At 34.2% G+C, this 20,673-nt stretch overlaps 2 protein-coding genes and 2 pseudogenes across 4 annotated transcripts; 1 reads left to right on the top strand and 3 right to left on the bottom strand.

Moving 5' to 3' along the window:
* Positions 1-238: 238 nt before the first annotated feature.
* LOC106429891 lies at positions 239-800 on the bottom strand (annotated as a pseudogene).
* A 755-nt stretch (positions 801-1,555) lies between these two features.
* On the bottom strand, positions 1,556-3,512 carry LOC106429901 (UPF0664 stress-induced protein C29B12.11c). 2 transcript variants are annotated; one of them, XM_013870670.3, is made up of 6 exons: positions 3,322-3,512; positions 2,774-2,993; positions 2,486-2,597; positions 2,275-2,346; positions 1,946-2,172; positions 1,556-1,867 (listed from the first exon to the last, which is right to left on the bottom strand). In XM_013870670.3, exons 2-6 carry the CDS (start codon positions 2,881-2,883, stop codon positions 1,765-1,767), a joined length of 624 nt encoding a protein of 207 aa, XP_013726124.1. In that variant the 5' UTR covers positions 2,884-2,993; positions 3,322-3,512; the 3' UTR covers positions 1,556-1,764. The 2 variants fall into 2 exon arrangements, with proteins under 2 accessions (XP_013726124.1, XP_013726129.1); XM_013870675.3 differs by having other exon boundaries at positions 2,774-2,986; positions 3,322-3,475.
* Positions 3,513-3,971: 459 nt separating this feature from the next.
* LOC106429922 (NADP-dependent malic enzyme 2) lies at positions 3,972-7,767 on the bottom strand. 2 transcript variants are annotated; one of them, XM_013870694.3, is made up of 18 exons: positions 7,505-7,767; positions 7,188-7,308; positions 7,039-7,113; positions 6,823-6,974; positions 6,575-6,746; positions 6,390-6,485; positions 6,249-6,320; positions 6,077-6,160; positions 5,893-5,991; positions 5,553-5,600; positions 5,415-5,468; positions 5,224-5,322; positions 5,058-5,147; positions 4,888-4,965; positions 4,732-4,806; positions 4,575-4,665; positions 4,361-4,489; positions 3,972-4,263 (listed from the first exon to the last, which is right to left on the bottom strand). In XM_013870694.3, the coding sequence occupies exons 1-18, from the start codon at positions 7,645-7,647 to the stop codon at positions 4,175-4,177; spliced, it is 1,767 nt and encodes a 588-aa protein (XP_013726148.2). In that variant the 5' UTR covers positions 7,648-7,767; the 3' UTR covers positions 3,972-4,174. The 2 variants fall into 2 exon arrangements, with proteins under 2 accessions (XP_013726148.2, XP_048625556.1); XM_048769599.1 differs by having other exon boundaries at positions 4,575-4,806; positions 7,505-7,766.
* A 9,666-nt stretch (positions 7,768-17,433) lies between these two features.
* Positions 17,434-19,494, top strand: LOC106443061 (annotated as a pseudogene).
* The last annotated feature ends 1,179 nt before the right edge of the window (positions 19,495-20,673 follow it).

The raw sequence follows: 20,673 nt of genomic DNA, 5'->3' as shown, positions 1-20,673 counted from the left end.
GACACTATACATACTCCTCGGTTTTGTTTCTGTTGGTCGTATTGGTGAAGATCCTTGTTAAGGTTTTGTATGTAAATAAGTGAGAAGAAACCAAAGATCAAACTACTTTTGGGGCTGTGTTTATTATATCTGCCTCAGTACTCCTCTTAACTTCACTTGTTTTTGGTGTATAGAAATGAATTTGGTTGTCTTATAACGCTTGACAGACTCATTGCCAATCTTATTCTTTGGCCTTCCCTTCTCAAAATGGTCTTTCTACTTAAACAGTTGGCATAATATACCACCAATACATGAATTACTGTAGAATGATTTAAACAAAAGAGTATATAGGTTCCAAGACTGAGCAGAGAAAGCTCAATAAACACAATCCAATAAGCTAACTTGTTTAACATTAATGGACCCCTTTGATCAAAGCAAGCAAGAGCCCTCCCATAAGAGCTGATCTCGAAGCAGCAGCAAGCCCTTGTCGCATAGACAGAAACCCTCCTGTAGCAGCACCTGCTACGATAGAGTTCCATGGATCTTCCTTCTTCCTAATGTACACCATTGTGTAGTCAAACGCAGAGAAAAGGCCTCCGAACACAGCAAAACTACCTCATATACGAGGAGCATTCATGCTCACAGCTTGTGCTCCCCCAACAAACCGACGGCCTTTCGGGGAATTTTGGGTTCCTTTTATGAAGTGGACCACAGAACCTCCAATAGCTCCCATTCCAAATGCAGCACCGATGTCATCAACTATATGGTGTAGGCTATGTTCCCTAGTTTTCTTCTGGGTTTCCATCACCCTTTTTTTATTTCTGCAAATCACAGTCCAAAGAGTAAGTAAAAACATTAGAGGACGAAACTGAAGAACTTCATTCTAATAGCTAAGGCATCATAAATTGGCTTTATTACAATCCAATGATAATTAATACTGGTCTATACAGCTGAAGGGTCATCACCAGAGTTCAGTTCAGAGACACAATACAACAACAGAATCATTCGGTCATCTTATTACTAACCTAGGAACACAGCCGCATAAACAGTTGCAATTTCACAAAGACCTAACTAGTTGTACAATCCACAAACCAGAGCTTGAAGATTACTGACATTTTATCAAGTAAATCGAAGCTAACCCTTAGAGGCTATCGCGCTGATGAATCCGAATACCAGAAATACATAACAGAAACTTAACCTACGAGTAACTGAAACTCTGATTCGATTAAAGTAACAAACTGAACAAAGACCGAACATCACTAACCAGAAGGAAACAGACTCAACTGAGCTGTATAAAGTCTTATTCCGATCAGAAAGGGTGCTCCGACGGCACAGAGCCCCCGATACTAGGGTTAGGTCAAAGATATGGACGATTAGATCCTCACTCGAATTCCTTTGTATGTTTCGCTCTCCCTCTCCTCTTTGTTATTTTAGTTGAAACTACATATATAAACACGACAAAAGTAATTTTGATTTTTTAATTTTCAAACTCTCAATTACTTCATCGGGACAGAACGAGAATGCTATGTTGTGTTGTCTTGTAATAGAATTAGCGATTTTTTTTTTCAGTCGAGCCTTGAAACACTTTTTACTATTATAGAGAATCCAAATTTTCACATATACAGCATAACCAACAAGTCTTTTCTTTCTCATTACACAAAGTAGTTTTAGTTTTTTATGTTTGATCAACAAACCAACAACGCTTTTAACTTATTTGCAACACTTAATGTGTTGCTGCGTATGTGTATGGCACCACCCTCATGTAGTTTCGGTGTATATGTCTCATCAGTGTTCCGCTGCACTGGAATGGTAAGCTCGCCGCCTCAACTGAGACTCCCCAGATGGCTGCTGCAGATATATCTTCGTTGGATCATTAGGGTCAACGTACCTGCAAATACACAAGATTTTGAGAAACAACAGCCTTTTATTTTTATCAAAACCTTCGTATGATAGAGAGGGGGCTTACGCATGTCTCATCATCTCATCAACAGGGGTCTGTGCGGCTTGAAGGGGATCAACACGTGGAGCTGCCGCTGCTGTTTCTGCCGCTTGCTGCATTTGTCTGTTGTACTGCCTCACTGATGATATGAGATTCAAAAAGAGAGGAACGAACGTCCCGCAACCACCTTCCTTGAACAAGATCTTGAAACTGTGTGTTGAATACAGTGCTCTGTGCTCGTTCTCTGGTACCACCTGAAATTTTTATTACATGCTCAAAGAGATGTGTAAGTTAACTCTATGTGATAATTTTCTGACGAGGAAAATGTAAATCCCAAATGAAGATTGTTTACTCACAGGCTCGACTTGTCCAGATATATTGTTGCAGTGGAAGATTGGCTGATTGAATTTCTCGGCGTGGATGTAAAGCTACAAAATAGAGTAACATATAGTCCATTATTTGCCAGAGCTATGAGCTAAGAGTAGCATAAAGTTCCTCAACTCTATTCATAGAAATATACTTGTACCATAGTATCAATTGAATAAAAAGAGAGTCAATTCACTGTACCAGAGGCATGTCGAAAGCAACAAAGTTCTCAACAGGCTTGCTTGCAACAAAGACCATCCGAATGTTAGACAAGTATATCACTCCCTTGGCCTTAACATGACCTCCATGTCCTCTATATATCAAACAAAACACATCGTCAGCAAAGTGTTTAAGACCTATATATGTTCTGTTCAATTATGGGACTTGTCAGATCCAAACCAGCAAAAACAACAGAGCAAAAATGAAACCCCGCGCAGAATATTTAAAAAGCCAAACCCAAAATAAATCAGAAGCGAAGGAAAGACGAACCCAGGAATCTTGTCGACTTCAAACTCAACGCCGTCTCGGACAAGAACAAACATCTCATTAACAAAGGGAACAGGCATCCCATTAGGCATCAACTGAGGGTTAAGCGCCATTAGCTGCAGTTTCAATTTGATCAAGCCGAGTAAATTGAGACTGATTAGGTTCCTTCTTGTTCTCTTGTGCTTCTCAAACCTCAAATCTTACTTCCTGTGTAACCTGATCACTAGACAGACAATAAAAGCTATTATTTTTAAACACATACCAACACAATCTAATCATCACAAGTCAATGCAAAGGTTCGTCATGGACGTAAGCTCAAAAAAAAAAAAACATGAAAAAACCCTTAACCAAAGGTTGCTACTTTCGTAAGTCAAAACATAATACAAGAACAACCACACTGAGATTTGTATATAGTTCGAAACCAAACCGTTTGTACAAAACCTAGATTCGTTATAACCGACAAACAAATCAATCAGAGCATAAATTAAGTAATGAAATCGGGAGAACGTGTTTGTAATGAAATCCTTCGATTGGATTTGGAAAGCACATACCTTGAATGACTTTTTGATCGGAGAGAAGATGACTCGGTGAAGAGGATTTTTGACGAAGAAGACGAGAAAAGTGTAATTTTAATTTTAAGGGATATCAGAGCTTCTCGCTTGTTCCAGATGCGAAAAAGATCACACGGTTAATAAGAAAACGTGTTTACTTCTTTACCTGTTAGTCCCTCAACTTATCATTTGTTCCGATTTTGCCGAGAATAAATATTATTTACCCAATTTCAACCGAATACTATATGGGCTTTTTAAGGCTAAAGCTCAGGACTACTAAGCCCATTTAGCTTCTGTGGTGTGTATTGAAGTGATTTTTTTTTTTTAATTAGTTGGGTTGAAACTGTTTTACTGGACTGATTTTCTATTTTTATTTCCAGTTACTGTGATTTTGTTCTCTTATTTTTACATTTTCCGGACATGTTTGTATGAATTGGTCGATTATAAAAAATGCTATAATATTTGATGCCTCACTTACATATCACATGGTTGGTTCTTAACATAGAAACATAATGGGGTTTTCACATCTTTTGGTTCATCTATTTATTGAGTGGAAAATGACTATTTACTATGTGACACTGCAGTGCAAATAATTATTTCATAAGAATCCAAGAGACAACAAAGCATGTTCACATATTTAGACATGTTGATTGTGTGGGTGAAAACGTAGCTTTTTTTTTTAGATTGGATTTTTATTATTCCACAAAACAAGAAGCAAAGACAAAGGAGAGAGAGTGCTCGAAACATTATAGTGTAGAAGAAAGTAGAATACAAACAAACAACACTTATACAAAAGCCTCAAGAAGGTTGTGAATAGAAGAAGAATCTGCATGTTTCTTCAACACTTCTTTTTTTAACGGTAGTTTCTGTAGACAGGGCTGTACATGCAGCTCTCGGCAAACTTCACCAGATCCTTCGCACGTGGGAGGTTCGACGCCAATCCTACACCCCCAACAAATACTTCATCAGCACACTTTCGTTATATAAGTCAAGAACATTAGTTAAAAATTAAAGTCCGTTTTAGATTAATGGAACGAACCGAGGTCATAGGTTGTTGCGGCCACACTGGCTGCAATGTTAGCAGAGATTTCTCTGATGTTAGAGAATGGTGGGTAGATCAGACCGTTGGCGAAGTTCTCTTCAGTGACTTGAGCGGCCAATGCTTCAGCTGTTGAGAGAGAGAGAGAGAGAGAGAAGTTGAATAAAGAGTTCCACTGAGAATCTTTTAGTCTCTGTCACAAATTTATACTTACAAGCTGCGAGGAGCATGTCATCACGGACACGAATAGCACCGGACATGATCAAACCAAGTCCCAGACCCGGGAAAATGTAACAGTTGTTTGCCTGTAGGGTTCTGATATGAGCATTCAGATTAAGTGACAGAGAAAATAATAAGGAAGTAACACAGACCTGGCCAGGCAAGTAAGTTTTGCCGTTGTACTCAACGGGATCAAACGGGCTTCCACTACCAAAGATTGCACGACCCTATTTTTAAAGCATACATTAAGCTTTGTTATAACCAGGATATGAATCATTTTCAGATGTCATATTAGAGAGAATATATACCTCGGTCCATGTGTAAGCCTGTTCTGCGGTACACTCAGCTTGAGAAGTAGGGTTTGAGAGAGCAAGAATCAACGGTTTCTATAAACCAGCACCAAGACAGGTATTAGAACAATAGCAATAAATGGCGTGTTAGTTGAGAAAAGCTGTGAAGAAGAAGAACAAGGAGAAACCTCGTTGTTGGTAGCCATGGCCTCGACTACTTCCTTTGTGAAAGTCTGACCCACACCAGAGGTTCCAATGAGAACAGTTGGTTTGATTGCCTATTTGAAAAAGATAGTGAATACACAAATAAAAAAAATAAAAACCAAGAGATTTAAAGATGGGTTCATTGCGTACATTCACAGCACCAATGAGGTCCTTGACAGGTTCGTACTCATGCGCCCATGGCTGCTTGAAGTGCTGAAGTGATTCTTTGCGTGAGCTAACGATCAGTCCCTGTAAAATAAAGTTAAAAAAAGGAACATAAGTGATCAAAAAAGGTTTAAGGTAGAGAGGATGAGACTGGTCCTGGTGGTTGTTAACAATACCTTGGAGTCCACAAGCCAAATCTTCTTCCTGGTCTCCTCGATGGGAGCTCCAGTCTACAAAACAACCAGGATATGATTAATCACTTATTATTAGCCAGAAAACAGAGAAAATGTAAATAATTTCTCAGAGTTACTAACCTCTTTAGAAATTTTAAGAGCAATTAACTCAGCAATACCAGTACCAGCCTACAAAGAACAAGCGTTACCCAATCAGCAAAACATATATGCAAGATAGATGATAACCTTTTAGAATAGGTATGGGCGTTTTTACCCCAAACCGAACAGAAAAACTAAAATCCGATCCAAACTCGATCCGAACCGTTATAAAAAAAATCGAACGAACCGAAATCCGAGATAGGATCCGAAAATATCAAAAATTAGTTAAATATATTAATTTTTTATATATATATATTAAGATAATTTAGATATTTTTTAAAAAAATTGTATATTTTAGCGTATTAATGATTCCTGAACTCACCTCTCCGGCACCCAAGAACAAGAAGGTATGGTCAGCAAGGCTTTTACCAAGCACTTTCTGAGCGGCAATAAGCCCAGCAAGCACCACTGATGCAGTACCCTGCAGCACAAGACACAAGTTGTTGATAGCTGACACCTCAAAACAAAATGTAACAAAGAGATATTTTTTTAGGAAATGATCTTACCTGGATATCGTCATTGAAGACAAGATGAGTATCCATGTACTTAGACAGAAGGTCAAACGCATTGTGGTTTGCAAAATCTTCAAACTGAAAAAAAAGTATGTATCAGCAAATCTTAAAAAAAAAAATGAAAAATCCCTAACCAAAATAATATCTCTTTTATCATATGGCTCACCTGCACCAACACTTTCTCTCCGTAGTTCTGCTTCACAGCGCACATGAACTCATGCAGAAAGTCTGCATACTCCTGAATCACAAACCATTGTATTAGTTTTAAGAAGAGAAAGCAAAAAAAAGGGAAGAGAGTGGTAAGAACCTGCCCAGTTGCCCTTCTCTGTTTAAGGCCAATGTAGAATTCATCATCCAGCAACTTCTGGTTGTTTGTACCCACATCAATAGTGATTGGAAGGCACTGCATTTTCAAAACCAGATTTTTGCATTTAGTATCAAAGTTAAAGGCCAAAAAAAAAAATTGTAGGTTTTGTTTTTGATGATGCTTACAGCTGATGGACGGATTCCTCCCAAAGCTGTGTAAAGAGAAAGCTTCCCCACTGGAATTCCCATTCCCTGGCAACCAAGATCTCCGAGACCGAGAATGCGCTCACCATCAGTGACAACAATAACTTGAATCCCTCTCTGAGGCCAGTTCTTCAACACTTCAAGAATCTTGCCCCTAAAAAAGAGCATACATTCACTTTTAGTAATTTTTAAAGAGACAAAATGGAAGTGAGAGATTAAAGAAAACACACTTCTCATTCAAGCTGATGTAGAGACCCTGTGGCTTCCTGAAAATACTACCATACTTCTGGCAAGCCTCACCAACTGTTGGTGTGTACACAACTGGAAGCAGCTCCTCCACGTTGTCAATCAAAAGCTTATAGAACAACCTCTCGTTCCTTTCCTGCAAACATTCAAATATACATGAGCCACAAATCTTTGGACACATATTCTCTACTACTACTAACCTGAAGATCCATGAGGGCCATGTAACGCTGTAGAGGAACAGTGTATTGGCGGAGATTGTGCATCAGCTTCCTCTCCTAATCAAAACAACAAGTTAACACACACACACACAAAAAAAAAGAAGTGAAGTTGCTTATGTATTTTAAGTCACCTGAACTTCCTGGCTAATAACAACAGGGGGAAGAAGACCAGTTAAGTAATGAGCATCTCTCTCTTTATCAGTGAACGCAAGTCCTTTGTTGTATCTCGGGTCACGCATCAACGAGTATCCACTGAAACATTTCCATTTCCCACAAATAAGTTTCTTATATCAATCTCTTACTTCAACCACAAGAAACATCAGCCACAGTTTTCTTGGCTCCCAAGTTTAGTAAACTAACTTAGCTGAGGTTCGTAAGAAAACAGAGGAAACCTAAAAAGCAAGCGATTCTCATAGACCAAAGTTCAAAACAGAGTGTGATGACTGACCTAGCGACGGAGGTAACCCAAGGAGTGACGAGCTGGTCCAAGGTGGCTAAATCCTCGCCGTAGACGTCGGAGATACCACCTCCGACGCCGGATCTGTTATCGGCGACATCCTCGCAGGGTACTTCAGCCGGAGTACTTCCCATATCTCTCTCTTATGAGCTAACACAACGATGATGAAAATCAAAAGGTTTACAGAGAGCTTTGGTGAATGATTGGGTTCAAGATATTTGTGATGGTCATAGATAGTGGAATTATATAAGCTGAGGACAATTATTTTTTTTTTTGAAAAGTCGTTAAAATGAGAAGAAGGTGGAAGGAGACATCCTCCTTCGCGTAGGTCCCCCCTCTTATTCCATTACCTCTTCTTCTATCTATGTTCTTTGTTACTCTTTTGTTTGTATTATTTTTTATCTCGTTTATTTCATTTTTTAACAACCTTTTACTTTTGTAATGATTATCTTCTTCCCACCAACTACTCCACTAAAATTTGATAATCACATTCATTTCAGTCTTAAGATAATTGCAAGTGTGTGTGTGTGTTCAGTTATATAGTGTATTATACAAATTAGATACAGTTCATTCAGATTTACAAAGCTGTTATCTAATAAAATACAGAAGAACACGTGATTTGGAATTCGGATAGTCAATATACAAAGTTTAACATGTCACAAGTTGATAGTACAAGAAATATATAGACATGTCAAATGATCATAGGCAAAGTCGAAATGGATAACCTTAAATATATGATGTTTTTCACAGGTTCTGAACTTCTTCTAATGTGACTAAACTTTTTAAGCTGTAGTTTTTTTTTCAAGTAAATAATATAGAATGAGAATGTAAGATAGAAGTAGTGTGGTCCGTTAGATAAGTACGCACTATCTTACAAATAAATCAAGTTGATGGGTCCTTGATATAGATCTATTTCCAATGGATAAAAGAACAAGAGTGTTATTGGTTTATATATTTTGATTGATTTAGAAATCCGTATAGTATTTATAAATCCAAGTAAAATATGCAAATCCGGAGGTTTTCCGTCGGATTTTAGTCTTTGTATTTTTAACTAAAAAATCCAAACAAATCTATTCAAATCCATTATAAAATCAAATATATTAGTAAATCCGTATGATTGAATAACATTTGATTTGATATAGAATTTATGAATCATTAAACCAATAACACCTGATTTTAATACAGATTTGAAAATCACATAACCACTAACACTATATATAGTTCGGATTTTCAAATCCATTAAAATACAACAACCAATAACCCCTACAAAATAATTAAGTATAAGGCTTTTGCAGACTTTGGTTCAATGGAATATTCTGAATTGTTAAATAAATTGATTCTCTTAAGTCGTGATGACAAAAAATGTTTATAGATGAGTCTCTTTCCTTTTATATAATTGGATGCAGAAAGATGTCGAAAACAAACATTAATCAATAATTGTATACAGAGACAATTCAAAAAGAAAATTATTTTATTCGAGGCTGCGGAGATATGTCAAATGATCAAATTTGGCAGCCGTATTGGACCCCTACCTGATTATATTTACCAACAAGACATTTACTTTTATGAGAAAATCCACCTCAAATAGGTACCGACTGGTGCATGTAAGGAATGTTTAGCCTATTATTGATCAGCTTAATAATCTATAAACATTATGAATAAGGATTCATAGTCCCTGAGTTTATTATTCATAGCTCATAATCACACATTTAATCTTTAAGATAAGGTTTTATTGCCAATTTTGAACAATTCATTGACATATTCGTCAGCAATGTGGTTTCCATCATAAAAATTCAATGTGTAGTTGCTCGTTTTTTTTTTGTCTCTCTCTCTCTCTCTGGGTTTTCAATTGACCAATACATTTGTCTCTTTTTTGTCTGTTCAGTCTTTCGTATTTTATTGTGTTCAAACAAAAGTAAACTAATATTGACCATCGCGCATTTATAGTCCATCAAATATTTAGACAATATTTTAAAAGTTTCAGAGCAAATTTATTACTAGTGTTGTTGTAATATTTAATTTTGCGTAATAATTATGTCTTCATGTATTTTTTTTTTAAAAAATTATTAAGTTTTTTTTTGTAATATTCTTGTTGTCTAATTCTAGTTTTAAAATATTATAAATCTTATTTTAAAATTTTTGTTTAATTTTATGTGTAAAATTTGAATTTATAAAAATAAATTTGAAATATTGATGATGTATAAAAGTTTTAAGGATTAAAATGATAAATGACAAAATACATAAGAATCATAAATGTGATGTATAATTAACTATAATGACCAAAATGTAAATAAAAAGATGAAACTTCAAATTTAGAGTTTTGAGTAGTGAAACATCAAATATGGAGCTTTATTCCTTAAAACTCTAAATTAAAGTTTAGAAGTTCCTTTTTGGAGAAAAAAAAACTCTATATTTGAAGTTATAGAGTTTATTTTGGAGATGCTCTAAGTGCTGACTGAATGTATTAAATTTTAAAGATCAACTATTATGTAATATTAATTATTAAATTATACTAGTTCTTAAATTTTATAAATCTTACTTTCTACAAGAATAAGGTCAACTAAAAGAGGTAAACAAATTTTCATAACATTAATATTTATTTTAAGTAATATTAAAAAATTACATACTGAACATAATAGGTTTATTACAAAATATTTATTTTCTTTAGTTGTTAATTTACTCTGTTATTAAAAGATATAAATACAAATTATTAAAGTAATTGTTAAAGTAAATTTAAATGAACTAGAAATTTTATTTTAAAAATCTGATATATAATAATGAAGAAAAGAAAATCAACTGTAGAAAATAAAATAAGTTTTAGGTAGTAAAAACAAAGGAAAAAGAAAAAAAATATTTTATGGAAAATTAGTAAAATATAATAAAATGTTTAGCAAATTTTGAAAGAAAAAAAAAACAATTCAGGGACTTCATCTTGAGTTGAGTGAGACACAATTAACTTTTATAAACTCCATATGTATATACATTTAACAGTACCCTTTATTAATTTCATTGTCCAACTAAAATGCATGACACTTTTTTCTCAGATCTTAGTGTGTTTAATGTGACAAATAGATGATGTTGAGGTACTCCGTTTCTTCCTATAAAATTGATACATAATAAACATTGAGATACGCCGCCGCCGCTTCTTCCTAAAATTTTAGAAATGTGCAAACTAGAGTAAGTTTCAGCTTAAGAAAAAGTGAAATTGGTATCAATGTAACTCATTTACCTGTTTTGTATGTTAATAAAGTAACATTATTCAAAAAGAGAATCCTCCTACTTAAATTTAAAGGATGTGACAGAACTATAGAAACACACACACAAAGAAACTAAATGGGTTCTGAAATTCCTGATCTCCCCAAAAATGTTTTTGCGCTTCTTCTCGTCGTGGTTATTTGGGTGATCGTCACATCTTAGTCGTTTTCGGAGTCTGCATGCTGGGCCATCAATTCCGTGTGAAGGCCGTAGCTGTTGAAGAACGTCCCATGGAGCTATTGAAACCCATGTTGAATTAAAAATATATTTTTGTATTTTTTTACGAGTCTACTTTACTTTAGTCGATAAAAACATTAATCTATTCAGATATTTTAAAAGAAATGTCAAATACACATTAATTTGCGTAGATTTCAATTAATTGTTTGTTTTAATATTATTAGTTTAATTTTCATATGCTTTAAAATATATAATATTTACTTTGGGGTCTAATTGTCCTTTTTGTTTAATACTAGTCCAATTGGCATTAAAAATACATATTAAATATGGTTAAATGTGTTAGTTATTAACTATGGAGTTCGTTTTATGGATCGATAAAAAATTTCATATCTTGTCACCTGCCATGTAGTAATGCCGATGGCCAAATTAGTTTTTTTTTGGCCAAATTAGTTAATAACACCCCTTGTCAACAAAAGGCATTCACGTCCTCACAAAGTCTTAATTTTCCTGATAAATATCCTCAACACTATTTTTTATTTTATAATTTATCTATAAAGAAAGTAAACCACAGCGAAAGTAGATCCAAAACAAACCACATAAACCATTGCTTAGGAAATATAGTACGAGAGAACATAATATATTTACTGATAAAAGTTATATAAACAATACTAATGTTTTTATGATTATTATTATTATTATTATTATTATTATTATTATTATTATTATCAAATAAATAAAAAATATGTTTATATATTAACTTAATAAAATTATAAGTAAAAATTAATAAAATTGTAAGTAAAAAATAATAAAATATAAAATAACATTAATAAAATATAAATAAACATTATTTTTAAATGCGATATTTTGTATTAGCAATTGATTTGTCTTTGTGCTTCTCCTGGTCTTATTAGTTGTTGGAATGATTCTAACGGTTCTTGTCGGAGGAGGTTCTTCATCATCTCCGTGAGAAGGGCGTCCCTGTAGCTGAACGGCAACCTCGTACTATTGGTGGAATGCAGGAGATTGTCAGAAAAGTAGCAGAACGCGGGGAAAGTAATGGCTTTCATCTTCAACTATATTTAAACCTAAGTTCTTATAAACCATGTAACTATTATAGACACATATATACAAATATATATATGACATTATTTGAGAAGTTAGTTTCATACGTGTCGCACTTACGTTAATTCTGACAATGGTTAATTACAAAGATATCCTTAATGAATTAACATAGTATATATAATTATCATTATTACAAAATAGTTAATAATTTATGACAATTAACTTTTTAATTTTATTTTCCTTTTTATATTTTCCAAATAAAATATACAACAAAACCGAAATAGTTATATAATAAAAACGAATATTATATTTTCAAAAAGGGAAAGAGAATATATTTTACAAATATATATTTTATATATAATGTTGGTTCATAAAAAGGAAAGTTCACAAAAAAAAATTAATGTTAAAAAATTTAATTATTTATTTGAAACATAATATTAAACAACATAAAGTATATTTTAAATTTAATAAAATATGTATTTATATCAGTCTCTTTTCTCATATCATCACAAAGAGTAATTTAAATAGCATATACTAAAATGTCACTGATGAACTAAAAATATTTTATAATTGCTACTATTGAGATGTTTACTCATTTTTACATACTTTTTTTTGTTCTATAACATTATTTAAGAAGTCAGTTTTCTACGTATCGCACTCACGTTAATTATCATAATGATTAATTACATAAATATCCTTAATGAATTAAAATATTATATAAAATTATCATTATTACAAACTATTTTAATAATTAATCACAACTAACTTTTTAATTTTAGATTTAATAACATATACTTAAATTTCATTGATTAACAAAAAATATTTTATAATTGCTACGGTTGAGATGTTTACTCATTTTGACATGCTTTTTTTGTTTATTTTTTTGTTTTGATTTAATTTTTCTATATTTTTTTATCAAACTACATAAATAAAAAAATCTTCAAACTTTAATCAAACCTAATATACCAGTAAAAATTATGTAAGACATGATATTTTCATTTTCAAATTTTATATATTCATACAACATAATATGCCTTTAATAAGAATACATAAACAAATATGAATTTTATGGTTAAGATTTAGTAATTTATATTTTATACATCTAAAGTATAAAGTTACTTCAAATTTTCCAAAAACAAAAATATTTTGAAAATATTGATAGTTTATAAACCTTCGTACTTATCATCATTTCAGTTTTTCTACTATAATTTCTACTAATCCACATATGTGTAATTATACAAAATAATTTATGAAAGTATATATACATATTTAAGATGAAGAACTGAAGTAATGCAATAAAAAAAACTAATCATATTTAGTTTAACAAGAATCAAAAAAAGTAATCTAAAATATAACCCACAAAATGAATAACTTAAATAATCTAAAATTTTAAGGCCAAAATCAAAAGTCTAAATGTAAAAAAAAAAACTTTATTTAGACTTGGAGAAGTAAATACAATTAAAAATACACAAATAATAACCAAATTGACTAGATATTATATATTTACATATCTAACTAAAATAATATAATATTATTCAAAATAAATCATAGATATTAATTATAAAAAATTAAATTTAAAATTAAACAATTATTAATTTTATAATACATTTATTTTGTAAATATTTATACACGTGCATAAGTACAGGAAAATCACCTAGTATAAATATATATGTTTTATGTGTGTGAATGTAACTTTGGCTTTTGCTTCAAGTAGCCTTCCTTTCATCTTTATGAATCAATCTGAAACCTCCTTATCTTTGTGACAATCTAAGCTTTCACTCTCTTTAATTTCTTTACTTAAATAGAGCTTTTTGAGCTACTTTTTATTTCAATAAATGTTTACAAAGTTATAATCTTTCTAGGTTTAAGGTTTATTTACATGGTATGGTAACAGAGCTTCAGTCAATCTTTGGGGACAAGGGTTTTTTCTTTCTATCTCATGTTTCTCAGCTTCTCAAACTATAATTTTTTTTTTATTAATGACCAAGTCTCTGCCTTCATCAAATAGTCACCATTCTCTGTCTTTTATTCACGAAAAAAGAAGAACCTGTTTTGGTCAGTTTATGGAGAATGGACGAGCTTCAGAAGCTCTCACAGGAACTTAAAAAAAAGGCATTACGCCATGGATTCCCTGACGACGAGAGACAGCTTAACTAAAGCTGGGTTTAGTGAGATTCAGTGCAACTTTATTCGCAGGAGAACAAAAATGTATGGAAACTCGTTTTGGGAAAGCACAATCTAACAGCACCAATCTCTTCATACTCTAGAACAGAGGTGTTCACTAAGTCACAGTCATACTTCTTTCTTCAGTCCGTGAAAACCATCGCAGTAACATCAACTGCAAAGGGTATAACTTCAAAGCAGCATCTCATTGGTACCATCGGTGATCAGGTTTGTAGATTACACATCATATATACAAATACCTCCATGTATTGGAAAAATTGATACTTTGAATGAATGATCAGATATTGGCACTTGGTAAACGATTTGTGGATCCACGCTGGACACTTAACCCCTCGCAAGCTGAGAAAGAAAAGGAATCATCCCTCTCGCAGATTCATTACCCATCATTCCTCAGGTTCCACTCATACCATTGTTCATATTTTTGTTAGGAGTGGGGCAATCCTTGGTTTGGTTTCTGTGCGTGGTCCTAGTTTGTGTGATTGTAATGCGCTTTGTCTTATTTCACAGTCATACGTCACACACTCCCTCAAAGTAGAGGGTCTAAGAGGCATAGTAACAGCTCCAGCCAAGCTAGAGTCAACAACACACGTCTTTGCCTATGAAGTAGATCTCTTCTACACAAGGCTTGCTTGCTCTTTCAAAGACCTACGACTCGCTGACAGACGATTTCAGCTACGCACTTCTCTTGATTACGATTGTAGCCCTCGTTGCAGCTATATACATCACTTGATTCCTTTCAGAGAAGAAGGAACTAAGCGAAAAATTGAAGTGACTGGATCCTTTTAAGGTTTCGTTTTCACTGTGTGTAGAATGTATATGATTTTTGTTTTGCACTCCTAGAATAATTGATTCTTAATGTTAGGCTTTGGAAACTGAGTACTTTATAAACTCTTGCTTGTAACCTTTTGCTACATTCTAGAGTTTTGTGCTTAACCTTCTGAAATGTTGAAGTTTATGGATCCTCTTCTTTAACGTTACAATATAGTTTAGCTTACAGCATATTCTACGTAAAAAAGTTTAATCATCACCTTCAACTTAATAGTAGACATTTTTTCAAAAAAAAAAACTTAATTAGTAGTCACGTGATTAAAATTTATGAGAGTAATTAGGGAGAGTACAAGTATATAACGCCCGACAAATTTGGTGCGAACCAATTATTTTCTGAGTGATTTTCATATATAGACACTTGTTGACAATTTATTACATGAAAGAACACTTATTGCTCCTAACATACTTTGTTGTGGCCAAAGTCGTGTATGCCCTCAAAAAAGGTAAACTAGGCGTGGGTATTTTCGTAACTCGACAAACATTTCTGGTTACTCTGGTTTGCGGTTTCGAAATTCGAAATGGGGCAACGGTGATTGGTGGATTCTAAGTGAGCAGTTTTTTGTGGTTTATTTTTTCACCTTGGACCCGTGAAAAGGTGAAACTATAAACGAGAGGCTTCCAAAACTGTAATCGTTCACTTTCCCCAATTGATAGACCTAATTTTCCAAATCCCCGACGGTTAACTACAGAGGAGAGACGACGGGGATACTTGGCGATGCCAACGAAGCGGAAGCGACCGGAAAAAGATGTAGACGATGGTGGGTAAAGTTTTATGTTTTTTTTTGGACAGTTTAGTTCGCTTCGAGAAACGGGTGGTCATGTTGCAGAGGCGGCACCATGACCTTTACACGGTGGAGCGAGCAACAAAGGAGAAAGCAAAAGGTGATTTCTTTGGACGAGAGTTAACTGCGGTGAGATCAAAGGTGATTTTTTTTTTGGTTTCTCGATCTACACAGATTTAGGGCTTGGGTTTAGGGAACAATTTCAATTTGTTTTCGATTTTGCTAAGTTTGTTGTTGTCTTACAGAGGTCACAAAACCGGAGGAAGAAGCAATTAATGAGAGGAATGAGGATTTTGTGTCATTGGCCGACGTGTTAGATGCTGAGCATGATCCTCAGGTTAGTAGGTGAACATGTGTACGCAGGTTTTAGGTTGTACACTTGAATATGTGGTGTACATGTGTACAATGGGCAACGAAGTTGTACTTGTGTACAAGTTCGGAAATGTAGGTATTTTTTTAAATGAACACGAGCGTAAATGATATTTGTGTTGTACATGTGTACACAATCTGAGATGCTTATTGATTTTGTTTTTTGGTTGTGTATTTTTGGTTGCAGCTGACTATGCTACCGATGATGGAGTGTGGGGAGGAGAAGGAAGAGGGTTGGAGAGTATAGAGCCGGTACATATGAACAATATCCATGTGTACACTATTGTAATGATATTCACATATACACAAAAATGTAAACTTTTCAACAATATAGTAATACCAATCTACTCCATTGCAAATTCATTTTTTATTTTTTATTCGAATACTTTATACATTGAGAAGCATTTAAAACATTATTATAAATTAGATCACATTTTTCATTGATGGGGTGAACGTATATTGTTTAAACCAACCATCTGTATAATGAGTGAAATAAGTGTACACAAGGGAGTGTGTACATATGGACATTAGAAAAGTGTGTACATATATGGACAATAGAAAGAGTGTGTACATATGGACATTAGAAATCAAGAACCCGTAGAGTACAATATAGCCATAAATATGTATTTTTATGACTTCAAAAATTTGATTGCATTATGTTAGATAGTTGTATGTAGTATTACTAGATGTATTTTGTGTTGGATGAATGGAATAGATATTCGTGAGAACAATACACATATTTGATGTCCATATGTACTTAGAATACACATATTTGATGTCCATATGTACTTAGAATACACATATTTTATAGTCATGGTAAAACAATACACATATTTGATGTCCATATGTACTTAGAAGTTATAGTGTACATGTGTACACATATTAAAAACTCATAAAATTATGTACACAAGACTCTAACATAACAAGACTCTAACATGTTATAAACTTTTTCTAAACTTCAACATTATAATATTCACTAACAAAAGTGCAAATTCCATGTGTACAACAAAAAAGCAAGAAGACATGGGTTGTGGATAGTCTTGTTCCTATGATGACCAAGAATAAAAATCATTTTCCATTAACAAGAAAAAATACATCCATTTCTTAATCTCCTCCATACAAAATTCATCGCATACATAATCATGAACAAAAATCATTTTCTATTAACAAGAAGAAAAAGATTCTTTCAGCTAATTTTTTTTTTGTCAAAATTTCTTATCCAATAGAAATAAACATAAAAAGAAAATTACTTTGATGAAAGGAGATCGTCTTCGTCCTTTGGAACAGATGCAACATAACAGATATTTAGATGGTACATAATCAAAAGGGTTCACCGGAGAGATCTTTTGTCACGGGCAGAACATGAAATCAAGAAAGGATCGCAACAGAGCAAGAAGGAGGAGATGCCTTGGGGTTTGCTTGTCATCTAGATTGATGTGGACTACGTTTCCATCTTCATCTATGTTGATGTTTCCATCATCGATGTTGTTTGTGTTGTTGTCTACATTTTCGCCGTCGTCTATATCGATGTCTCCGTCGTTGTCGACATTGCACACTCCAAACTCAAATCATTTTTGTGAGAGAAATAATTTGTTGCATCTCTTTACTAAACAAAAAGAAAAACCTTTGCTAGAGAAGAAAAATTAAAAGCCACGAAGATGATGAAGATGATAGATTTAGCTTTGTTGATTTAATGGATTAGGTTTCAGATAGATATATGTCTAATCCAGATCTATGAAAAAAAGATCTTGGCCGTCGAAATAGAAAACAGATCAATGGTTGTGGTTGAATCCCGCCACTTCTATTATTTTTATTAAAACCAGTCTTTATAATTGAACTAAAAGAGAATTAATTTAGTTAAGAATGAATGAAATAGTTGAAGAAAGTGTGTGTAGTAGAATGTGTCCTAGAGTGTAATAATAAGATGAAATGTGTCTTAGACTGTAAATGTTTCTTATTTTCTTTACTATTTAAAGAAAGCGCTTTGCTTTACTTCACTTGAAATCTCTCTTGTGATGATGAAAGCAAACCAGAAACCGAAATCCCACGCGCCACCGCGTTCTTTCTTCTCATGTGGCTTCTTCCGCCGCTGCACACAGTCTGTTCTCAGTCCTACCTCTCCTCACCAGCAACCTCGCCTTAAGCAAACTACCACCACCTCCTCCTCGTCATCCTCATCAGCCTCCACTTCTCAAAGCTTCACTCAATGGCGTTTTCCTCCATCCACCGTCACTCCTCCTCCTCCGCCTCTTCCGGTCACTGCTACTTTCCAAGAAACATTCCAGATCGCAGAGCTTCAACTCACATCAGTCTCCGAGTCCGACAAGCTCCTCTCTCCTCAGCTACTCGAACGGGTCATCGTACCCGACCCGCCGTCCCATCCGACTTGTCCTCCGGGTCTCATGTGAGGCCTCGTCTCTTGCCTTCGTAGCAACAACATCGTAACTGCCAAATACGTCACCAAGATCCTCCTCGCGCTCTGCCTCACAGAAGGTAACCGCCACGTGGCAGTCGAGTCGGGAGCCGCCAGAGCGGTGGTGGAAACTCCGGCGGGGCTGGAGATCACTGCGTTGGAGCGCGCCTTAGCTGCGCTTGAGCTCATGTGCACGACGGCGTAAGGCGCGGCGGAGGTTCGTTGCCACGCGATGACGGTGCCGGCGATGGTGGCGGTGATGGCGAGATTGGCAGGGAGAGGGAGAGAATACGCAATAAGCATACTCGCCCTCGTCTACAGAAAATGAGTTTCCGGCGAATATATTGCGGTGGCGCCGGCGGAGGAAGTGGCGAGGGCGGTGGCTCTGGGGCTGGAAGGAGAGTGTACGGCGAGAGGAAGAAGAAAAGGGACCCACCTATTAAAGACCCTTGAGGAATACGGACCGTTGGATCTGAGTCAGAATGTGGCATAGTAAAATAAAATCTAACGGTGGATATCTAGTTTGGGGTCACGGGCTTGTAGTTCCTTTGTTAAAGAAGTGTGGGCCCTCGTCTCTGTGACTGTCTCCCCTCTATCTATGTGTATATATAGTATGAGTTTTCATATATTATTATTATATACTCGTCCTGCCTAAATTCGAATGAACCAACATTTTATATTGGTTCTTCTAAATATTTTTAGTGATGAAGTGTTGAAATGTTGTTAAAGAAATGAATAGTTAAAAAGCTACTATGTTACTTGATACGGATAGTTTGGTATGTAACCTCTATGAATTTTTCCATGTACAGTATAGATGGATGGTGAATCCGGTTGGTAACATGCGAACGGTGATTTCATAGGTTTCTAACTCTATAATGGTTTTTACATGTACAAACATCTTTATTTTCAAACCTAGCTTCTCAGGGGTCGGTATAGATTCAAGTAACCACATGATTCTGGTCTGATGAAGCTTCATCTTACAATGAAAGAGAATATACTTTGGAAATAAGAAAACTCATGTTTTTTTGCCTCTTCATGGATTGCTCATTTTCTGAATTATTATTGGCATTAACATATGTGTGGTCTCTCTGTTTAATAGCTGAGAGACAAGTCCACAAGAGACTTGAACATGTCCGTGTCGTTTCATATATATAGCAATTCTAATACTATATAATTAACACATATACTCTAACCTTATATAATATATATATTGTCTTGGTTTTGATACTGCAAGTCTTCAATCAATTATCAAATGATACGAACCAAATATAAATTATAGAAATCACTATATTCTGCTCTATCCTAAAGAATCAGAATTGGTGTAAACGAACGTATTGTTCAATAAAAATTAACACCTGACATACGTAAGGAAGACGTACACCAACAGTGTACGTGTTAACTAATACATATTTTAAACCTACAAAATAACCAGGATGTAATATATACACACATTATTTTAGTGATGTGTTTTCACTTTTCAGGTTATTAGATATTGTAAATAATCTAGAGTTTCTCCAGATTGTCAATTTTAATATATAAGAAAATCATGATCTACTAATCTCGCTAGAATTATGACAAGGAATAACGAGGTATCTAACATATCAATAATGCGACAACTATGACCAGACTAGCTAGTCTATATAAACTATAATCTGGGTTGCGGTTACCTATACCGGTTAATGAAGTGGTGCAATATAGACCATATATCATTGACCCGATTACATTTGTCTTAACACAACATAGTCTCTAAATCTACAAGTAATATTGTTTTTTTTTTAACATGACTATGAATATTGTTTGATAGAAATATATATATGGTCACTCCAGAATCCAAAATCGTTCAGCAGAATAAGTCACTCTAACAAATAATTTAATATCAAATAGCATTATTCGGCGGGTAACGAGAACTACCACTAATTTGAGATACAGAAGGAATTAAAGTCATCACATATTCAAAACATACTTATTTTCACACAAATGTGAAGTACTTTACGTCAAAGTCTAGTCAATGAACATAAGACTCTTGCATTTTTTTTCTAAAAGAACTTAACAGACGATGAAACTATATATATGTTGATTTTTTTTTAGCA

The sequence above is a fragment of the Brassica napus genome, chromosome A3 (genome assembly GCF_020379485.1).
Source record: "Brassica napus cultivar Da-Ae chromosome A3, Da-Ae, whole genome shotgun sequence".
NCBI lineage: Eukaryota > Viridiplantae > Streptophyta > Magnoliopsida > Brassicales > Brassicaceae > Brassica > Brassica napus.
This window is presented reverse-complemented; position numbering and strand designations above follow the sequence as displayed.